This window comes from Martes martes (genome assembly GCF_963455335.1).
Source record: "Martes martes genome assembly, chromosome: 10".
NCBI lineage: Eukaryota > Metazoa > Chordata > Mammalia > Carnivora > Mustelidae > Martes > Martes martes.
Window position 1 is genome coordinate 8,880,562 of NC_137898.1, and position 17,660 is coordinate 8,898,221.

General features: G+C 52.6%; 2 protein-coding genes across 8 annotated transcripts; one reads left to right on the forward strand and one right to left on the reverse strand.

Moving 5' to 3' along the window:
- The first annotated feature begins 5,378 nt into the window (after window positions 1-5,378).
- Window positions 5,379-17,402, forward strand: BSCL2 (BSCL2 lipid droplet biogenesis associated, seipin). 7 transcript variants are annotated; one of them, XM_080815592.1, is made up of 13 exons: window positions 5,425-5,528; window positions 5,707-5,889; window positions 7,769-7,979; window positions 9,436-9,752; window positions 11,540-11,621; window positions 14,729-14,872; window positions 15,661-15,795; window positions 15,966-16,063; window positions 16,206-16,347; window positions 16,503-16,569; window positions 16,717-16,803; window positions 16,936-17,016; window positions 17,158-17,402. In XM_080815592.1, exons 3-13 carry the CDS (start codon window positions 7,902-7,904, stop codon window positions 17,310-17,312), a joined length of 1,386 nt encoding a protein of 461 aa, XP_080671718.1. In that variant the 5' UTR covers window positions 5,425-5,528; window positions 5,707-5,889; window positions 7,769-7,901; the 3' UTR covers window positions 17,313-17,402. The 7 variants fall into 7 exon arrangements, with proteins under 7 accessions (XP_080671717.1, XP_080671719.1, XP_080671718.1 ...); XM_080815591.1 differs by having other exon boundaries at window positions 5,379-5,889; XM_080815593.1 differs by having other exon boundaries at window positions 5,379-5,889; window positions 16,723-16,803.
- On the reverse strand, window positions 5,836-7,189 carry GNG3 (G protein subunit gamma 3). Its single transcript, XM_080815600.1, has 3 exons — window positions 7,163-7,189; window positions 6,645-6,744; window positions 5,836-6,369 (listed from the first exon to the last, which is right to left on the reverse strand). Exons 2-3 carry the CDS (start codon window positions 6,741-6,743, stop codon window positions 6,241-6,243), a joined length of 228 nt encoding a protein of 75 aa, XP_080671726.1. The 5' UTR covers window position 6,744; window positions 7,163-7,189; the 3' UTR covers window positions 5,836-6,240.
- Window positions 17,403-17,660: the final 258 nt, after the last annotated feature.

Genomic DNA, 17,660 nt, shown 5'->3' on the forward strand with positions numbered 1-17,660 from the left:
CCAGTTGGGTGGTTCTGTTAGGGAGGATTCCCAGGCCGAGGAGGCCCGGGGACGGTTCACGATCGCAGAGCGGAATAGCCTGCACGCTCCGCGCACCCGGCAGTGAATTTCCACAGAACCTTCGGGGAGAATGGCGTTGCCACCCTCAGCCGGAAGATTGTGATTTTGCCAGTCTCTGCTCTCTGTCTTCCAAGCTCGAGACAGGCGGGAAGTCTCTGAAATCATCTCTGTTAGGGTACCTGGCCTCTGTTAGTGCGAGAGAAGGAGCGTTTCTCAGGGTTTCAGCTCACACAGAAACGAAGCAGGATTCTTGACGCTGCAGCAGGATATGTACATAGGCGAATCCTGTGGTGTGGGCTCCCAGGCCCAGGTGCTGAGAATAGCAACTATTTTATACAGTGTGGGGGGCACGAGCCCTGCTGGGTTTTTTGATACACAGGTAGAGAGTGGATAGCAGGGGGGTGGGGGGTGGGAGGCAGCTCAGTGGGGGCTGCTGAAATGCGGGGGAGGCCGAGAATGTGAGCGCGTGTGTACCGTGTGCTTGAGAAGGGAGCCGCCCCCTCCCGACTTCTGGAAACAGGATTCCTCCAGGGGCGCTGTCCCTGCGCGTCCCCAGAGAGGCCTCTGGCCAGGAGACTTGAGTTGGGATAGTTTTTGTTTGTAACTTTACCAACACCCTCCCGGTTCTTGACAAACAGCTTCCGGTGGCTGGGCTCAGGAATCCGGCGGGGTGTGGGAATGCTCCTTCCGTCCTCCGCTTCGGTTGTCAGTCCTCTTCCTGCCCAGTGTTGTGTCAGCCAAGAGCTTACTCCGCAAACACCGCGTCCTGCAGCACTAGCCCGTCGGGGCGGTGGGGGAGGCCGGCTTGGACCCCCCACCTGCCCTGAGGCTCCGCTTCCATTTCCTCACCTGGGCAGTCCTCGGGTAAAAATTTTGTGCTGAGATCTGATCTTCCTCTCCCTCTGCCATCACTCCCTCCGTGCAGCCCTTCTCTAGGCACGCAGGCCCTGTCCTGGTCCTCCAGTCACCCCTGTCCCATACACCCTTCTGCCCCCGAGGCTGGCAGGGGGGTGCTGGTAGGAAGGGAGCCGGCTTGCTCCTAATGACGTCCTTTCTGTTGGCGCCTGCTTCCTTGTGGGGCCCTCGTGGATTTGCGCGTGGCAGCGGGTGAAGTGATTGCATGAACTTTGCTGTAATCCACTAACAACTTAAGGGAGTTTGAGAAAGCTTTGCTAGTAGTGTCAGGCAGGGAGGTAAAAATTCAAGCCCAAAGAAATTGCCATAGGGCAAGACGATGTGAATAGAACATTGAATCTGAGGCAGAAGTTGCCACCCCTTTTTCAAATGTTCCCTCCTCTGGCGAATAGCATCTTTTTATGGTCTCTGACTCGGTTTGTGGATGCTAGGCCCTCAGGGCCAGAGGAACAAAGCTCAAGCCGTTTGGAGGTCTTGAGGGTTGGGGGAGGGCTAGGGGAGGGACTTGCTGTTAATTTTGGACACCAGAAAGTCATCATTTAAAAAAAAAAAAAAAGCTTTTTCTGCTGGATGGAGAGTGAAACTGCCACATCCTTGTTGGTTTAACCCAAGAGATCACTTACAACAACGGTAGATGTCTGGGTTTTGTTTCTGTCTTTTTATTGTGAAAAAATGATGTTAAGTGGGGGAAATGTGGATTACCAGGAGGGACCCCTAGCCTTGTTTTCCTTAGAAGACTTGTTTAGTGTTTTATCAGACGTCTGTTGTAGTTGTCATAGATGGAAACGCACACCACATGGAGCCTGTAAATGTTTTTGCACAACCTGTAAAGCATTCTTGGAAGTGGCCAGTAAAAAAGGGTTTTACCGTTTAAAAAAAAAAAAATGTAACTGTGTCATTGTTTACATCTGTAACTTTTTCCTCCCCTGTTCTCATTACATCCTGGCAAAAATGTAGGCATAGTAGCTTCCAGTTTTAGAATAAATAACCATTTGGATTGAATTCACCCTCTCTCCTGTGGCTGCACTGACTGGGGCGGAGTGTGTCATCTGGGGGGAAACTGATGATGGTGATTCCTCAAGTTGTGCTGGGTCCAACCGACAATGGCTTTCCTCTTGCATGGCTAGTATTCCCTTCCTGTTCTCCGAGTCACTTGGGAGCCAGCCAGACCTTCACTTGAGGGTTCTTAGTCCCCATAGTGCCTGCTTGTGCTGAGCGTTTGAGCCAGTGGAGTAGGAGAAAATAAATTCTAAATCCTGACTTCTCTGTATTTGGCCTATACTAAAACCAGTTGGATGCTTAAGGCTAAATGTAAGGTTCCATTTGGGGGCCAAATAAGTTTATTAATAAGTCATTACTACTTAGGAGGAAGAGCCTTACTCCATGAAAGATGTTTGATGGGGGTTATTTCATAGTTAATTTGGAGAGGAGAAAGTAACTTTAATTAACAAGAGCACTATTGTGTTGCTAGCACTGAACGGCTCCTAACTGTAATTTCTTTTTCTTTTTTTAAGATTATTTATTTATTTATTTATTTGACAGAGAGAAATCACAAGTAGGCAGAAGTAGGCAGAGAGAGAGAGGGAGAAGCAGGCTCCCTGCTGAGCAGAGAGCCTGATGTGGGGCTCGATCCCAGGACCCTGGGATCATGACCTGAGCCGAAGGCAGAGGCTTAACCCACTGAGCCACCCAGGCGCCCCCTAACTGTAATTTCTAATAAATGGTCAGGGACTTAATAAGACAGAGATGCCACAGGCTCACAACCAGTGTTTGGAAAAAGTAGTGATACAACAGATAACAGATCCTGCTCTAACTCCTCTCTGTGTGGGACACAGATTCAGACCCCCAGGGACTTGGGGCTTTGTTTACATAAAGGCTATCCTTGATTTCAATGTTTTCCCATTTTCTGGGATATTTAAAGTCAGGGTTTTTTTTTTGTTTTGTTTTTTTAATTTTTAAAGATTTTATTTATTTATTTGAGAGAGAGAACATGAGAGGAGGGAGGGTCAGAGGGAGAAGCTGACTCTGTGCTGAGCAGGGAGCCTGATGTGGGACTCGATTCTGACACTCCAGGATCATGACCTAAGCTGAAGGCAGTTGCTTAACCAACTGAGACACCCAGGCACCCTAAAGTCAGTTTTAGAGCTAATTAATCATTTTTTAAAATTAATCATTTTAATGGTTATTTATGGTTAATGCCTGGTCTCTGGTAACCTCTTTTTTTAAAAAAGATTTTTATTTATCTTTGCGAGAGAAAGTGCGTGTCTGTGCAAGTGACGGGGGAGGGAGGGACAGAGGAAGAAGCAGACTCTGCTGAGTGGGGAGCCTGATGCAGAACTGGATCCCAGGACCATGAAATCATGACCTGAGCCAAAGGCAGGTGCTTAACTGAGCCACTCAGGCACCCATCTAGTAACCTCTTAAGCCCCCTTTGTCCCCAAATAGGGTTGCAGCCATTCACCCCCAATTTGATGAGTATGAAAATTGTGCAGAAAAACTGAAAAGAGACTTAAAAAGCAAAACAACGAATATCAAGATTACGTTTATTGAGCACTTCCGTTCTGGCTTTTTACCAAGTCTGAGCTGATGTGGAAATTTTCACTTACTCTCCTGGAATTTGCCCAACACTGATGCAGTAGAAAAAGAGTTTCTTAGTGTCTGCTCTGCATTGCTTGCTATTTAAGCATATATAGTATAATCATTTGTTAAATATTTGAGTGCCAGCTATGTGCCAGACACTTTCAAGATAAGATGCTCCTTGGGCGCCTGGGTGGCTCAGTGGGTTGATTTCAGCTCAGGTCATGATCTTATGAGACCGAGCCCTCCCTGGCCCCATCCCCCCCTCCCCCCTCCCTGCCCCCGGTGCCCAATGGGGAGTCTGCTTGGGATTCTCTCTCTCCCTCTGCCCTTAACCCCCCACCCCAGAATAAATCAGTCTTTAAAAGAATAAGATAGAACACACTGGATCCTTTCAGGAGTTTTCATGAAACACCAAGAAGGAACCAATGGGGACTCCTGAACAGAATGGGGGTAGGTCCCCACTTCAGGAGCGCAACCAGGTTGTTTTCCCTGCTTCATCATTGCTAGGGTGAGGTAATTAGATGACCTTCAGAACATGTTAGGGCTCAGAAATTCAACAGCTGGAAAGCTGCTTTTTGTTCCTGAAAGTGCCCCAAGTCCATTGGGTACCCCTGGACCTGTGGAGACATCCATAGGAGACTAAGTTCAATTCCTGGTAAATGCCCTTTATTCCTATGGTTTCCTCTCTGCATTCCTCTCTCCATAACTGTTTGCTGTGCAAAGGTGTGGGGAAGCTGGGGGTGATAGATATCCCCTAATACCTCCTACTACTGCAAGGTGCCTCCTCCCACCCCCTCAAATGTATTTTTTTTTTAAAGATTTTATTTATTCGACGGAGCACAATCCAGGGGGAGCAAGAGAGGGGGTGTCTCCCTCAGCAGAGAGCCCAACATGGGCTCCATCCCAGGACCCTAGGTTGGTGACCTGAGCTGAAGGCAGACACTTAACCAATGGAATCACCCAGGTGCCCCTCCCAAAGTGTATCCTGACAAAACGAGCTGGCCTAGGGTCCCCTCGGGGAAGGATAGATACGTCCCTGAATTTGGGGGATGTGGATAATGTATGAGGAGCAGACATCTCGGGACTGTTACCTTTCCCGTCTTGGCGCTGGTCCCACCTCCATATGTTCACCCTTGGAAGGAAAAGGCTTCTAGAAAACCATCCCGGGCTTATAAACCTCCGCCAAGTTTGAGTCTGGGAGGCGCTCGTGAGACATTAAGCCTTGGATTTGGCATCTGGCCAGATGGCAAGATGGGGCCACTACGAAGGTTGGTAGGCACACTAGGAGCGGGGACGTTGCTTCTGGCGGATGTGACAGAATGGGCCTGAGGGAGAAATGGGAACACTGCAAGCCCTACCAGGAAACCCAACCCGAAACAATTTCGAGCTTATCTAGCTCCTACGGAGACCAGAAGGCGACTGAGGAACGGCGCCGGGCACACCCCAAAGGGAGCCTCTACTTGGCAAGCTGTAGAGCCTAGATTCCCTCACAAGATCCATGTGACCCACATGCCTGCTACGCTGTGCTTGCGAGGGTCCTCTTGTCCCACGGTCTTTGCTTATAGCCACCCGTGCGCCTTCACCTGGATGGTGGGGGGTGGTGAGACGTCGATTTTCAGACTCCGGGGTGGCTAAGAATGGGCACCGCGTTGGCAAAGGAAGGGGCAGCCATTTTGAGACCAGATGAGCAGAGAAGGGACCATATTGAGATCTCTGGCTGCCTGGGGCCGCCATTTTAAGCATGGGGCTAGCTCGGAAGCTCTGTACGGTGAAACCCAGTGACGTGGGGCTGCCATATTGGCGCAAGTCCCATGGCGGTGGCCATCTTGGAAAGGGTCCCGCTGTGGGCGCGGCCATCTTAGAAGTAAAACCGGCCCCTTCGCAGGAATTGGAGCCGCGCTCCTCCCCTCGGTTCCAGAGTTCCTGCGGCCTGCGAATGCTCTCGGAATCCTTCCCTAGATCTCCCCTGTTCGGTCTGTTTTCATTGTCGCTTGTGTTCAGTGCTTGCGCGCGCGTGCGTGTGTGTGTGTGTGTGTGTGTGCGCGCGCGCGCTCTCCGTAGCCTCTGAGTGTCTGTTGTAACTTAGTTCTTCCACTTGAGACGCTCTCTCGCGCCCGCCATCCCCCCAATCCCGGCGATTTCCGATCCTAGACAATGTCTAACCTGATTTGACTGGCCCTGTTCCTGGGGTATGCCAAGCCTTCCACCTGCCGCACACACTCCCAGATCTACAGACTGATGATCCTCTCCCCAAGAACGCTAACACAGGAGCTGTCCTCTGAGACTCTGGATGACTTTATTCTTCAAATGGCTTTACCCTTCTCATAGCTCCAGGTGAGACTGAGAGCAAGCACCCGGTCCATCCCTCGGCCCATCCCTCTCTCCATTGTCTGAGCGGGTCACAGAGAGAAGCCGGCAGAACGCTGGCAGAGTCTGAACGGCCGTTCTGGGGATGGAGCTAAGGGGGCCCTGGGTCAGGGGGTACTTCGGGCCCTCCGCAGTGGGCGAGGAAATGGGGTCGATAGATCGGTGACGGAGACCTTTGTGCTTCAGATAACCTCATGGGGTTGGACAAGGGCTAGGGATGGGGATGCAGGGACCCTCAGGGGCTCACGACAGTTACTGACCTAAGGAAGGGCCTAGGAGAGGGAAAGGTGAAGAGCTTGTGCCGAGGGACAGGGCAACTCAGAGGAGGGCGCAGAAGAACTTCTTCTCCCGGAAGGGGTTCTCCGAAGTGGGCACAGGGGTGATGAGGGGATCCTCACAGGCGTGGGCATCACAGTAAGTCATCAAGTCTGCTGCTGCCTTGGACACCTGGGGCACAGCCAGGAGGGGAATTGTTAGCCGGATCCTCTGAGAGGGAGTGCCGCCTCCCTCCCCAAATGGGTTATCTTTTGCCATCCCTAGGGCTTCTTCAGACAGTATTCGCTTCCCTCATCCCCCACAGAGGCCAGAGGACAGCTGTCCTTACACAGCCAGAGACTCCTCCCCTGATGGCAGGCAGTCCAGGAAAGAAAACATCTCTTAACCTGAGATTTGGGGACCTAAAACACACCTGGGCCAACTAATGGGACCCAGGGTCTGCCCACCTTTATCCGACACAAGCTGGCTTCAATCTTAAGCTGTTCCACCATCTTGCGGGCTTGCCCAATACTCATAGTGCTGTTCACAGGGGTCTCCCCTTTCATCCTGGAGAAAAGAGAGGGATAGCTCAGACCATGATGTTGGGGGGTGAGGGGCCGCATAATCTCATCTGAAGACCCCTCCTTCGTGCTCCTTTTTCATCAGTCTTTACAAGACGGGGGTCATGTGTCCCAGTATTTTGTTCCTCTTATCCTCATCCTCTAGCGGTCTTTCCCATCCCTGTCTTCCTGGGCCAAGGAAATGGAGACGGTGGGATGAAATGCCCCCCAAACCCCTCTATGGCCTGGGCCACAGATCATTAGACATAAAAATGATTTAAGGCTTTTCAGCCCTTCCAGCCATGTGTGTTCCCAGCTCTGAAAGCCTCAATCAGAAAAAGCCCCGCCCTGATGAGGACACGTAACCCCCCTCTCTCTGCCCCCTTGAGCCCCAGGGGGAGAAAAGCAGGATGCTCCCTACTCACCTGAGGCCACAGGCAGCAGCAGCCCTGGGGAGTAGTCAGTGGGGTGCACAAAAGCTGCCTGAGATGGGTGCCCCACCTTGCAGGGAGTTGCAGCTGAAAGGATCTGCGGCAGCAGCAGAGGCAGCTAATACAAAGAAGTCCACTGGGGAGGTCAGGTCAGAGGTCTGCCGGGGGCTAGTCCCAGTTCCGGCAGCTCAGGCACTGCCCAGACGCGGGTACCTGAAGGATGAAGGATGCTAGAAGGAGCTGCTCAGATCCTGGAGCATACCAACTGCCTGGCCAGTGGGGGAGCCTGGCTGGTGACTGCAGCCCCTACGCACCCCCCCACTGTGAACTGTCTCACTAGCTGCCCTTCCCCCATTGCAGGCATTCTGAATCCAGACTAGGACGGACCTGGAAGGAGCAGAGGCCCAGGCCGGCTCCCCCCCATCCCCTTAAATGGGGTGGTCTGGACCTGTGACATCGCCTGCTGTGGAGTCTGTACTGGCTGCGGGGGGGACCCTGCTCATTTGAAAATCTGACATCAGCTGGGCAGTCGCCCCCCTTCTCCCTCCTCCCTCTGCTCTGACATAGCATGTAGTACCTGAATCTTCTTTTCTTTCCCAGGGACCCTCCATTCCCTATATCCAGGAAAATGTGATGAGCTACAGGTATCAGCTTCTAGATCACCAACCACTTCATGTTCTAGCCACAAGTGACTCGAGTGGAAGATCCGGGGGCAACAAGGTCCATTAGGAAGATGCCTAAAGAACAAGGAGAAGCAGCTGGGGGAAAAGAGGTGTGCAGATACCAGATAAAAGAATCGGACAAAGAAGAGGTAGGGGACACTGTGGGGGAAGTCTTTGGATGTTTCTTGAACTAGATGAGCTTCCAGGGTGGGTTTTGGAGTGTGGGTATTGGTTTGAGAGATTACATCCCAGGCCTGCAGGGTTGTGGCTGGCGCTCCGTGGAATGTGAAGATGTACACAATATTAACCTTACCCTCTGAGGAATCTTATCTGGGGTGAATAGTCATATACAAAATAGAAGGTACCATCTGCTAAGATCTAGTGTACATAACGCGCTGCGGGGATCCTGAGGGAGAGTCCAGTTAGGGTCCGAGGAGGTCGCTCGCGTTCTAAATGCTGGAGACAAAACACGGAGATGAAATGCTATATCACTCTTGTGATAGGGGCCAGCCGGCCGGCCGGCCAGCAGGGCTCTCTGCCTCGGACGCCTCCGGGTCCAAGGAGCTGTGGGCGATAAAAGTGGGCGCTAGCTGGGTGCCCGCCCCTCTCCCCCTTTGCGGGGGGGTTTAGATGGCCGGTGGTGAAGGTGTGGGTGGAGGGCCGGGACTGAGGCCCCGAGGGGCGGCCTGAGGGGGATGCTGCTGACTCATAGCATGCCCTGGGCCTTATCTTGAGGCCTGGAGGGAGGCGCCTGTCCTCTCGGGTCTGGGAGGGGGACGGCAGGGAGGGACAGTACGCAGCGCGCGGAGGTGGGAAACCCGCCGCCTGGCAGGCCCCGCCCCTTGCGCCGGGCCCCGCCCTGGAGTGAGGTCCGGCCCCGCCAGGCCACAAAGGCGGCCGGCGGAAGGGGGCGGGGCTTCCGCGGGAGGCGGAAGTCCCCTCTCGCCGTTGCCCCAGCCTCGGCGAGCTGGTGAGTCTGCAGAGCCCTGGCGGCCGGCGAGCCGCTGGTTTCCTCGCTGGCGCGGTTAGGTCGGGGCTCCGGGCGCCGCGCCCACCGCCAGCCGGAGTCAGGTGCTGGCGGGGAGTGCAGGACGCCCTGCCGGGCGTGGGGCGCGGCCCTGGCGGGGAGCGAGCGCAGCTCTGGGAGAAGAGGAGAAAGTCGGGAGGCAATTGTGACCGCGCTTGGGCTGTTGGCTTTGAGTGCGGCTCTACGACCCTAGGCAAGTGGCGCATTCTGTCGGTGCAGCCACCTCGCGGCGTGGACTCGGTGTCATCGTGTGTGTAAAAGCCTTTTAAGGTGCTCATCCTCTCTGTGTTATGTGTTGTTATGAATGAGTATCCCGGTGGCCTGTCCCAGACTCGGGTGCCCAGAAGACAAGTTCAGCTGAGTTGTTGGGGCAGTGGGGCTAAAGAAAGCACAGTGAAGGAAAAGGGAAGGGATAATTGGTTGAGAAACGCAGTCATCTGGAGAAAAGCCATATGAAAACAAAGGCTTGGCTGTGTTCTCTCTCTAGTTCCTCCAAGCCAGTCCAGTAAGCTTGTCCTTTTTGTCCCCACCTCCCCTGGGAAAAGAGCCATTCTTTCCCCTTCTCTGTCTTTTTCCAGGAACCACCAGCTGCTTCATCCCATGGCCAGGGGTGGCGTCCCGGTGGCAGAGCAGCTAGGAACTCAAGGCCTGAACCTGGGGCCAGACACTCTGCACTCCCTGCCATGGTCAATGACCCACCATTACCTGCCTTACTGTGGGCCCAGGAAGTGGGCCACGTCTTGGCAGGTCGTGCCCGCAAGCTGCTGCTACAGTTTGGGGTGCTCTTCTGTACCATCCTCCTCCTCCTCTGGGTGTCTGTCTTCCTCTATGGCTCCTTCTACTATTCCTACATGCCCACAGTCAGCCACCTCAGCCCCGTGCATTTCTACTACAGGTGAGAGGGGTCTTCTACCAAAGTAGAGGGATTCTTTGAGAGAATTTCTGTCAGGGCACTTAGTGCTTATTCAGGTCAACCCCTCATTTACAGAAGAGAAGATTCGGGCCCAGTGTGTTTCTATGACTTCTTACCTTTCACAGCCCAAGGCTGAGGAAGCTTTGGGTTAGTAGGGTTCTAAGGTCCTAGTTCTGCCTCTGGTTACTGAAATTTGTTCAAAAGAAGAAGAAGAAAATCCCCCTTTTAGACTGTCACTGTGAGGATCAGTTCTGTTTGGGTTGGGTCAGATCTCTCTCAGGGCCACTGTAGACCTCTTAAGCAACCAGATCCCTTAGGTGATCTCAGAACTCCCTTGGCCTTCAGTAAAGAAAGTATTAGGAAAGCCCCAAGTTGCCTCGTACATTACTTTCTGCCACTCCCGATAATCCCACGGATTATGGAAACACACGGTAACAGGGTACACAAAGTCCCAGAGTCCTGCTTCTTACCTGGGGCCTCAGTTCCTTCTGATTTTACAGAGTTTGCAGAATTCTCTCCCTTTCGCTTAACAGTGGCACTAGGACCAATGAAGAGATGCTGATCGGGGCATTCTTATCAATGGTCGAAAGTTAATTTTTTTTTTCCTGGCTTGAGTCCCTGATTATGAACTGTGCTTTCTAAGTCGAGCTGCTTAAACTTTCAGGAGGCATGATCTCATGAAAACTCTGGGCCTTCTGCTGTAAAAACATGTTTGCACTGGGGCACCTGGGTGGCTCAGTTGGTAGAGCACATGACTCTGACTCTTGATCTCAGGGTCATGACTTCAAGACCCATGTTGGATGTAGACCTTACTAAAATATATATATACACACAAACACACACACACATAAAGGCATGCCCATGTATAATTTTTCTTACAAGTTGAGATTTGTAAACCTCTTAAAAACCGTCTATGGGGGTGCCTGGGTGGCTTAGTCAGTTAAGTGTGTACCTTCAGCTCAGGTCATGATCCTGGAGTTTTGGGATCGAGCCTTGTGTTGGGCTCTGCCCTCAGCAGGGAGCCTGCTTCTCTCTCTCTCCCTCTCGCTTGCTAGCTCTCAAATAAATAAAATCTTAAAAAAGAAAAAGAAGAAGAAGAAGAAGAAGGAAAGACCATCTTTGGATTCTTTGGGATTTTCTCAAACTAGGCTCCAGACTAGAACTACTGAACCAGAATCTGGGGATAGGACCTAGGAATCTCCTTTTTTGTTTAATTTTTAAATTTAAATTTAATTTAATTTAAATTTTTTTTTTTTTGAGAGAGTGAGCACACATGCACCCTTGAGTTGGTGGGGGGTCCAGAGGGAGACGGAGAGAGAATCCCAAGCAGACTCCACGCCCAGCAGGGAGCCCGACACAAGGCTTGATCCAAGGACCCCGAGTTCATGACCTGAGCAGAAATCAAGAGTTGGACACTTAACCGATTGAGCCACCCAGTTGTCCCCAGGAATCTGCATTTTTATCAAGCTCTCCCCAAGTGAATTTTAAACACTTCAATCTGAAACTATGCAACTAGGTGTTCACTGCGTCCCGTGTAAGACTTTCCACTCTAACGAGAGGAAATGAGCTGAAGTAGCATGAAGAGAATGAAAACTGTTCAGGTGTCTTGAATCTCCTGGCTGCATTTCTTTTCCATCTCTCTCTGACAGAAGGGTACCTGTTCTGGAAGAAGGGATAGGGGACAAGAGGGAGCCCTAGGGGGCCAAGGAGGTGTGCGGACAGGTAAGGCAGACTCTGTAACTCAGTGGAGTATCCCCATTCTCATCTAGGACTGACTGTGATTCCTCCTCGTCCTTACTCTGCTCCTTCCCTGTTGCCAATGTCTCGCTGGCTAAGGGTGGACGTGATCGGGTGAGTATGGGAGCCAAAGAGAGGTTTCATGAGAGCTTTGGAGACTTGAAATCGGAGGGATTGAGAAAGACCTGGCGAGCAGGACTTGAGCAGTAGAGACTGAGAGGAAGGCTCTCAAGGAGAGGAAGGTTAAAGAAAAAGTCGGAATCGCGTGGATTATTTCCTGCCACAGATGTTAGCAGTGCCCTTCTCAGATCGTTTCAAACAGGCTGTACCTACTAGATGAGATGTGTTCTAGACCTCAGTGAACCTAAGTGAACCAATCAGCTATTTCCCTGGACGAGGCTGCAGTCCACCCAGGAGTTTTGAAAGCCTGTATGTGAGGTTAGGAAACTCTTGACAAATGTGTGTGATCTGCATTACAGAGAGCACTGTACCAGGGGATGGGCCAGAGGCCAGGAGGACTTCAGCAAAGCCCGAAGCCCCAGGAGATGCAGAGTGGGATGCATGTGTTTGTAATAGGCAAGCTGCTGGAGGCTCTCAGAAGAGAGGAGGACCCCGGCATGCTTCAGAGGACCGTTGGAGCATCCACATCATTTTTGCTCACCAGTTTTCTGAGTTGTTAGTCAGCAACATAACTCGTAGTAATTAGTGGCCACACGTACTAAGAATTTTTAAATCCTCTGAAAAGTTTTTTTTTTAAGTGGTTCATGGGAGGACACTTCCTGACACAGGATAGATCTATATGGTCACTATGGAGGGAGGAGTGTGAGCTCTAGCATCTGGGGGGCCCCAGGATTGGTGCTTGGACTGGCCTTGTTTGGTGGTACGAATAGCCAGCTTTGTGTATCCTGTGACCTCTTCCTCTGGACCAGGAGGTAGCCAGACACCCGTCAAGGAGACTTAGCAGGTCCGATGAGTTGGGTCCCCAGTGGATGTTGTGAGTTGGAAGGTTGGATATTGTGAGGCAGAGAGTCATAGTTTTGTTGTATTTATTTATGTATTTATGTATTTATTTATTTTGAGATTGGCCGGGGAGGGTGGGGCGAGACTGACAGAGAGAGAGAGAATCTTAAGCAGGCTCCACGCCCAGCTCAGATCCCGATGAGGGGCCTCGATCTCACCACCCTGAGATGATCTGAGCCGAAATCAAGTCAGGTGCCCCAAGATTTATTGTTTAATCGGGCTACTCAGAAAAGGAGTTTGGAGAGTATTACAGAATCTTCTGTGAAGACATTGGTTTGATGTACTTTTGTGGCTAAAAATAATAATAAATAGACTGTGTTGAGAAGGAGCTAGAAACAAAGCACAGTACGTCTGCCCTGAAATGGTGCCTACGACTGTGTGGCTGTGTGGTGCGGAGATCCTGCTGGTGACTCGGGGAGCCTGAAACAATTGGGTGTGAAGCTGCCGGATGAGGAAGGGAAAGATGAGGGGTGAGGGGAGATCCAATGTCAGGGACGCCGATCAGGGTGGTCCCTGATAATTAAAGCAGGTTGATCATTTTGTCCATTTACAGTGAATCTTTAGGAAGGAAGGAACAGAATAAATAATGTGTATGTATGTTATGTGTAACACTTTGCTAGAAGTAGAAGATGGGGTCCTGCTTTCAAGGAGGTCACAGGATTGATGGAGAAATCGATACATCGCATTATGTAGCCAAGTGGAAGGTACAGCTTCCGCATTTCAGAAGAATTGGAGGGATCAGTATGAAACTGGTGATGGTGGGGCTCAAAGTGGATCTTAGAAGGAAGGGTGGACATTGTGTCGGAATGGGGGAACAGAAGGACAGTCTGCCCATCCGATGTGCACAAAGGCATGGAGTCATTCACAAGAATCTGGTGGTCAATTTCATGGGTCCCATTGGAGGCGATGATTTTTTTAGCCAGAATTACTAGTTTAAAAACCTATGTTAAAACAGCTTTGTTGAGAGAAAACTCATATACCGTACAATTCACCCATATAAGATGTATAGTTCAGTCGGAAACTCCTACCGATTAGCTAATAGTCAGTCCCCATTTTCCTCCACCACACCCAGAGAGCTACCTGTGAAAATGTTGCAGGGGCACCTGGGTGACTCAGTCAGTTACGCATCTGACTCGATTTCAGCCCAGGTCATGACCCTGATAAGGGTCGTGGGAGATGGAGCCCCACATCGGGCTCCAGGCTGGGTGTGGAACCTGCTTCATCTCTCCTCCTCTCCCTGTGGCCCTCCCCTCCCCTAAAAGTTTCCAAGAATTTGGTGAGGCCCCTGGCTTCCTCTGGCCTCTTCCAGGGCCTAGAGTCTCATGGAATCCATTTTTTCAAGAGATAATTCATTCTGGAAATAAGAACTTGTACAAAGAAAGACTCTAATCAGTGATTTTCCACCTTTCACCCTAGTGATAGTGTTCAAAGCACCCTCAGCCACGTCTGGATTGGGGGGTGGTTCACGATGGGCTTTTTCTTTTTCTTTTTTTTTTTAAATCCGTTCCCTTTGTTTAAAAACAAAAGCTTTACTCTTGCCCTTGTGATTTCTTGTGTACCATCCTGAAGGAGGTGATGCTTGGATAAGAATAGTTGAACAAATAATTAGAAGAATATAGGAACAGTCAGGAAAAACCAGGGTATGTTTGGTGGCAAATATTGAACCTTTGGAGGTTAATCCCAGTGAAGAAGCCTTCCCACTAGGCATCTCAGGGTTCTATCCACAGAAGCAAGGTCAGGGACCCAGAGTGACATAAAGCTGATGGGGAGCGACAGTGACCGAGAAGGGATGGCTTGGGAGTTGGTGCGCGCTGCTGTCACTTGGTTAATTAATAATGGAAGGGAAAGCAGGCTGGGCCCAGGGGGATGGCCTCATGGGGACAGAGGGCTGAGTCACACATGGCCCAGTTGGCAACAGGATGGTTCACTTTTGGAAAAAAAAGAAAAGAAAAAATGTGACACAGCCTTTCTCAGAACAGAGCTGGTTTCAGCCAAGTCACAGGACGCTGATCTCAGAAGTGGGAGGGTCCCGGCCACCACAAGGGGGCAGCACCTTCCTGGGATGAGAGACTGAGCGGCCTGCTGCGCTAGCCAAGGGCAGGGGGGCTGGTGGCTGAGTTTGGAGGGGCGAGGGGAGGTGGAACAGAGCACGATCTAAAAAAATAAATTTTCTGAAAAGAGATGGGGGCTGCCTTGGGCAGGTGCTGATGTATGGACAGCCGTACCGTGTTACCTTAGAGCTTGAGCTGCCAGAGTCCCGTGTGAATCAAGATCTGGGCATGTTCTTAGTGACCATTTCATGCTACACCAGAGGTGGCCGGATCATCTCCACTTCTTCGCGCTCCGTAAGTGTTCCTGGCCTGTCTGGGAGGGTGCAGAGCTGACAGCAGGGGTCAGAACATCTGGGTAGGGCTTCAGGAGAAAACGTCCCAGCTCAGAGGTCACAGACTCTTCACAATGGGGAAGAGGAGTCAGTCTACCAAGCCAGACAGACACCCCACATATGTGATGAGTGTGTCCAGCTTTCGGAAAGGTCTGAAGAGTGGAGCCAGAATGGGCTTCTTTAGGGCCCCAAAGACCTGGAATCCTCACTCAGAAACATACGAGCCGAGAGACAGCTTCTTTAACCCATTGGTTACAAAGCACTACTAACCCAGCATGTTAGTAATAGTCCTGTAGTAAGACTAGACTGGATTCAGTGAAGAAATGTGCAGTGCTTATGCGCCCATAGTGGGTCTTCAATAAATATTAAGAACCCATTCTTATGTAAATTATCAACAGAGCCACACGAAACAAATCTCTGAATGTCTTCATGGAGAAAAAAGCTTCAGGTAGCGCCCTGAAACTTAGTCTGTTCTGGGTGGTCGATCTGCCTGGGGGAAGATCAGAGACTGTGTGGGGCTTAACCTGTGCAGGTTCTTAGAAGAGGGGAATGGAGACATGGTCAGGCGGGGCAGACCTGTCACTCGGGCAGCTGGGATGGTTCAGCCAAGGGTGGGGGATCGTGGTAGGAGGTGAAAATGAGAGAACAGCCGGCTTCACAGACCGCTCAGGAGGCTTGGTTTGGGGGGTAGGTTGGGCTATGGAAATTGGGGGGTACCTGTCCCCAGCCTCTCCCTTCTGGCCCTGGCAGGTGATGCTGCATTACCGCTCAGACCTGCTCCAGATGCTTGACACGCTGGTCTTCTCCAGCCTCCTGCTGTTTGGCTTTGCGGAGCAGAAGCAGCTCCTGGAGGTGGAGCTCTACCCAGAGTACAGGGAGAACTCGGTGAGGGGTGAAGGAAGACAAGGGACCGCTCTCCCCAGGAGCCCACAGTCCCACCTGCCGAGCCTCTGGGCTCCGTCAGCCACCGAGACGCCGGGAGGGGGCATGGGGTTGGGCTGGGAAGAGTGACAGCCACAGGAACGTAGCCTGACCTTCCCTCCTCCCATCCCCAGTACGTTCCGACCACCGGAGCGATCATCGAGATCCACAGCAAGCGCATCCAGATGTACGGGGCCTCCCTCCGCATCCATGCCCACTTCACCGGGCTCAGGTGAGGGCATGCCGACGCCGGCTGGGGCAGCTCTGAGGGGGGCTGTCCTCAAGTGCAGCTGGCTTGCGTTTTCCTAGAACCAGTTCCTGGGAAGTGAGGAGGCTGGTGCTGTCCGCTAACTGCCACCCACCTCTGGCCCCAGGTACCTGCTGTACAACTTCCCGATGACCTGCGCCTTCATCGGCGTCGCCAGCAACTTCACCTTCCTCAGCGTCATCGTGCTCTTCAGTTACATGCAGTGGGTGTGGGGGAGCATCTGGCCCCGGCACCGCTTCTCTTTGCAGGTCACAGAGGACCTCCTTCCCCTCCCCCCCACCTCCCCTCCACGATCCTTCTCTGAGGAGCCGGCTGGGGCGTGGCCAAGGGTTGGGGAGCAGGGGGCGCCCAGATCACAGTCAGGGAGGCCCAGCCTTGCTGCTCACTAGTTCGTCCCGCACAGGCGAACGTCCGGAAACGAGACGGTTCCCGGAAGGCAGTGCAGCAACGGATGTCTGCCCGGCATGCAGGTAAACGTGACGGGAGGCGGGGGCTCCTGTGTGGCCCAAGCTTTAGGCCCTCGCAGCTGAGCTGAGGGGCAGAGGACAGGTCGGAGGAGGTGAGCTTGGGCCAGGCAGCTGCGTTAGCCCTGCCGCCGTCCTCTCCCCACTTTGGAGGCACAGGACCCCAAGGCCAGGAGGAGTCAACCCAGCTGTCAGACATCACAGAGGACAGCGAGAGCCCTGAGGATCCCCCAGGGGCAGGTACTGGCCGCAGCTCGCCCGCCCACCCTTCCTCCCCCTCCTCTCTCCCTCCCTCCCTCTGTCCCCACAAGTCCTCAGTTGTCCTGGTCAGCCTCTTCTCGTCTGACGTCTGCCTTCCCCCTGTGGCTGCAGAGGGCCAGCTCTCTGAGGAGGAGAAGGCAGATCAGCAGCCCTTGAATGGAGAGGAGGAGCTGGAGCCAGAGGCCAGTGATGGTGAGGGGCCCTGGGCACGGAGGTCTGGGCAGAGTGGAGTGGAGCTGGTGGGTGGGGAGGAGGTTATATTGGTTGAGGGAGAAGAGCCTTCGGTTACTTAATTTCCCATTGGGGATTTTGTTTCTCCCTTCTCTGGCTCAGGCTCCTGGGAAGACGCAGCTTTGCTGACGGAGGCCAACCTGCCTGCTGCTGCTCCCACCCTGGTCCCCTCCCCCATCCCTGTCCCGGAGACTCTGGGCAGCTCTGAACCCTCTGGGGACCATCTCCGACAGCGCCCCACCTGCTCTAGTTCCTGAAGGGAACGGGGCAGAGTCCTCACATTCCAGTCCTTTTCCCTGACCCCTTCCCCTATCCTGTGGCTCCCCCAATAAACTATTTTCATGCCAGTTGCTTGCCTGACTCCTTGAAATGGATTCAGGGCCACTTGAGAACCCCATGTTCCCCGGGCATCCTCCCCGCCTCCCTGCATTGGAGGAGACTGTCTTGTTGGGGGGCTGCCTGCCGAGGGGGAAGGCCTCCAGACCTGGACTGCTCTAGGTACAGCTGTCTGCATTCATAGGCCTAGAAAGTCCAAGGAGAGAAAACCCATCTGGCCTCCTCCATCCACGTGACTCTGGGGAGGGGGATCATTGTAGGGCGGGTCC

What these genes read in the sequence shown, in the direction of transcription:
- GNG3 (XM_080815600.1), bottom strand. Translation starts at nt 6,743, where the DNA reads ATGAAAGGGGAGACCCCTGTGAACAGCACTATGAGTATTGGGCAAGCC. An exon ending in CCAGCTTGTGTCGGATAAAG is followed by an intron (nt 6,370 to 6,644) that starts GTGGGCAGACCC and finishes GCTGTGCCCCAG; the next exon opens with GTGTCCAAGGCAGCAGCAGA.
- BSCL2 (XM_080815591.1), top strand. Translation starts at nt 7,902, where the DNA reads ATGCCTAAAGAACAAGGAGAAGCAGCTGGGGGAAAAGAGGTGTGCAGA. An exon ending in GCCCACTTCACCGGGCTCAG is followed by an intron (nt 16,064 to 16,205) that starts GTGAGGGCATGC and finishes CTCTGGCCCCAG; the next exon opens with GTACCTGCTGTACAACTTCC. An exon ending in GGAGCCAGAGGCCAGTGATG is followed by an intron (nt 17,017 to 17,157) that starts GTGAGGGGCCCT and finishes TCTCTGGCTCAG; the next exon opens with GCTCCTGGGAAGACGCAGCT.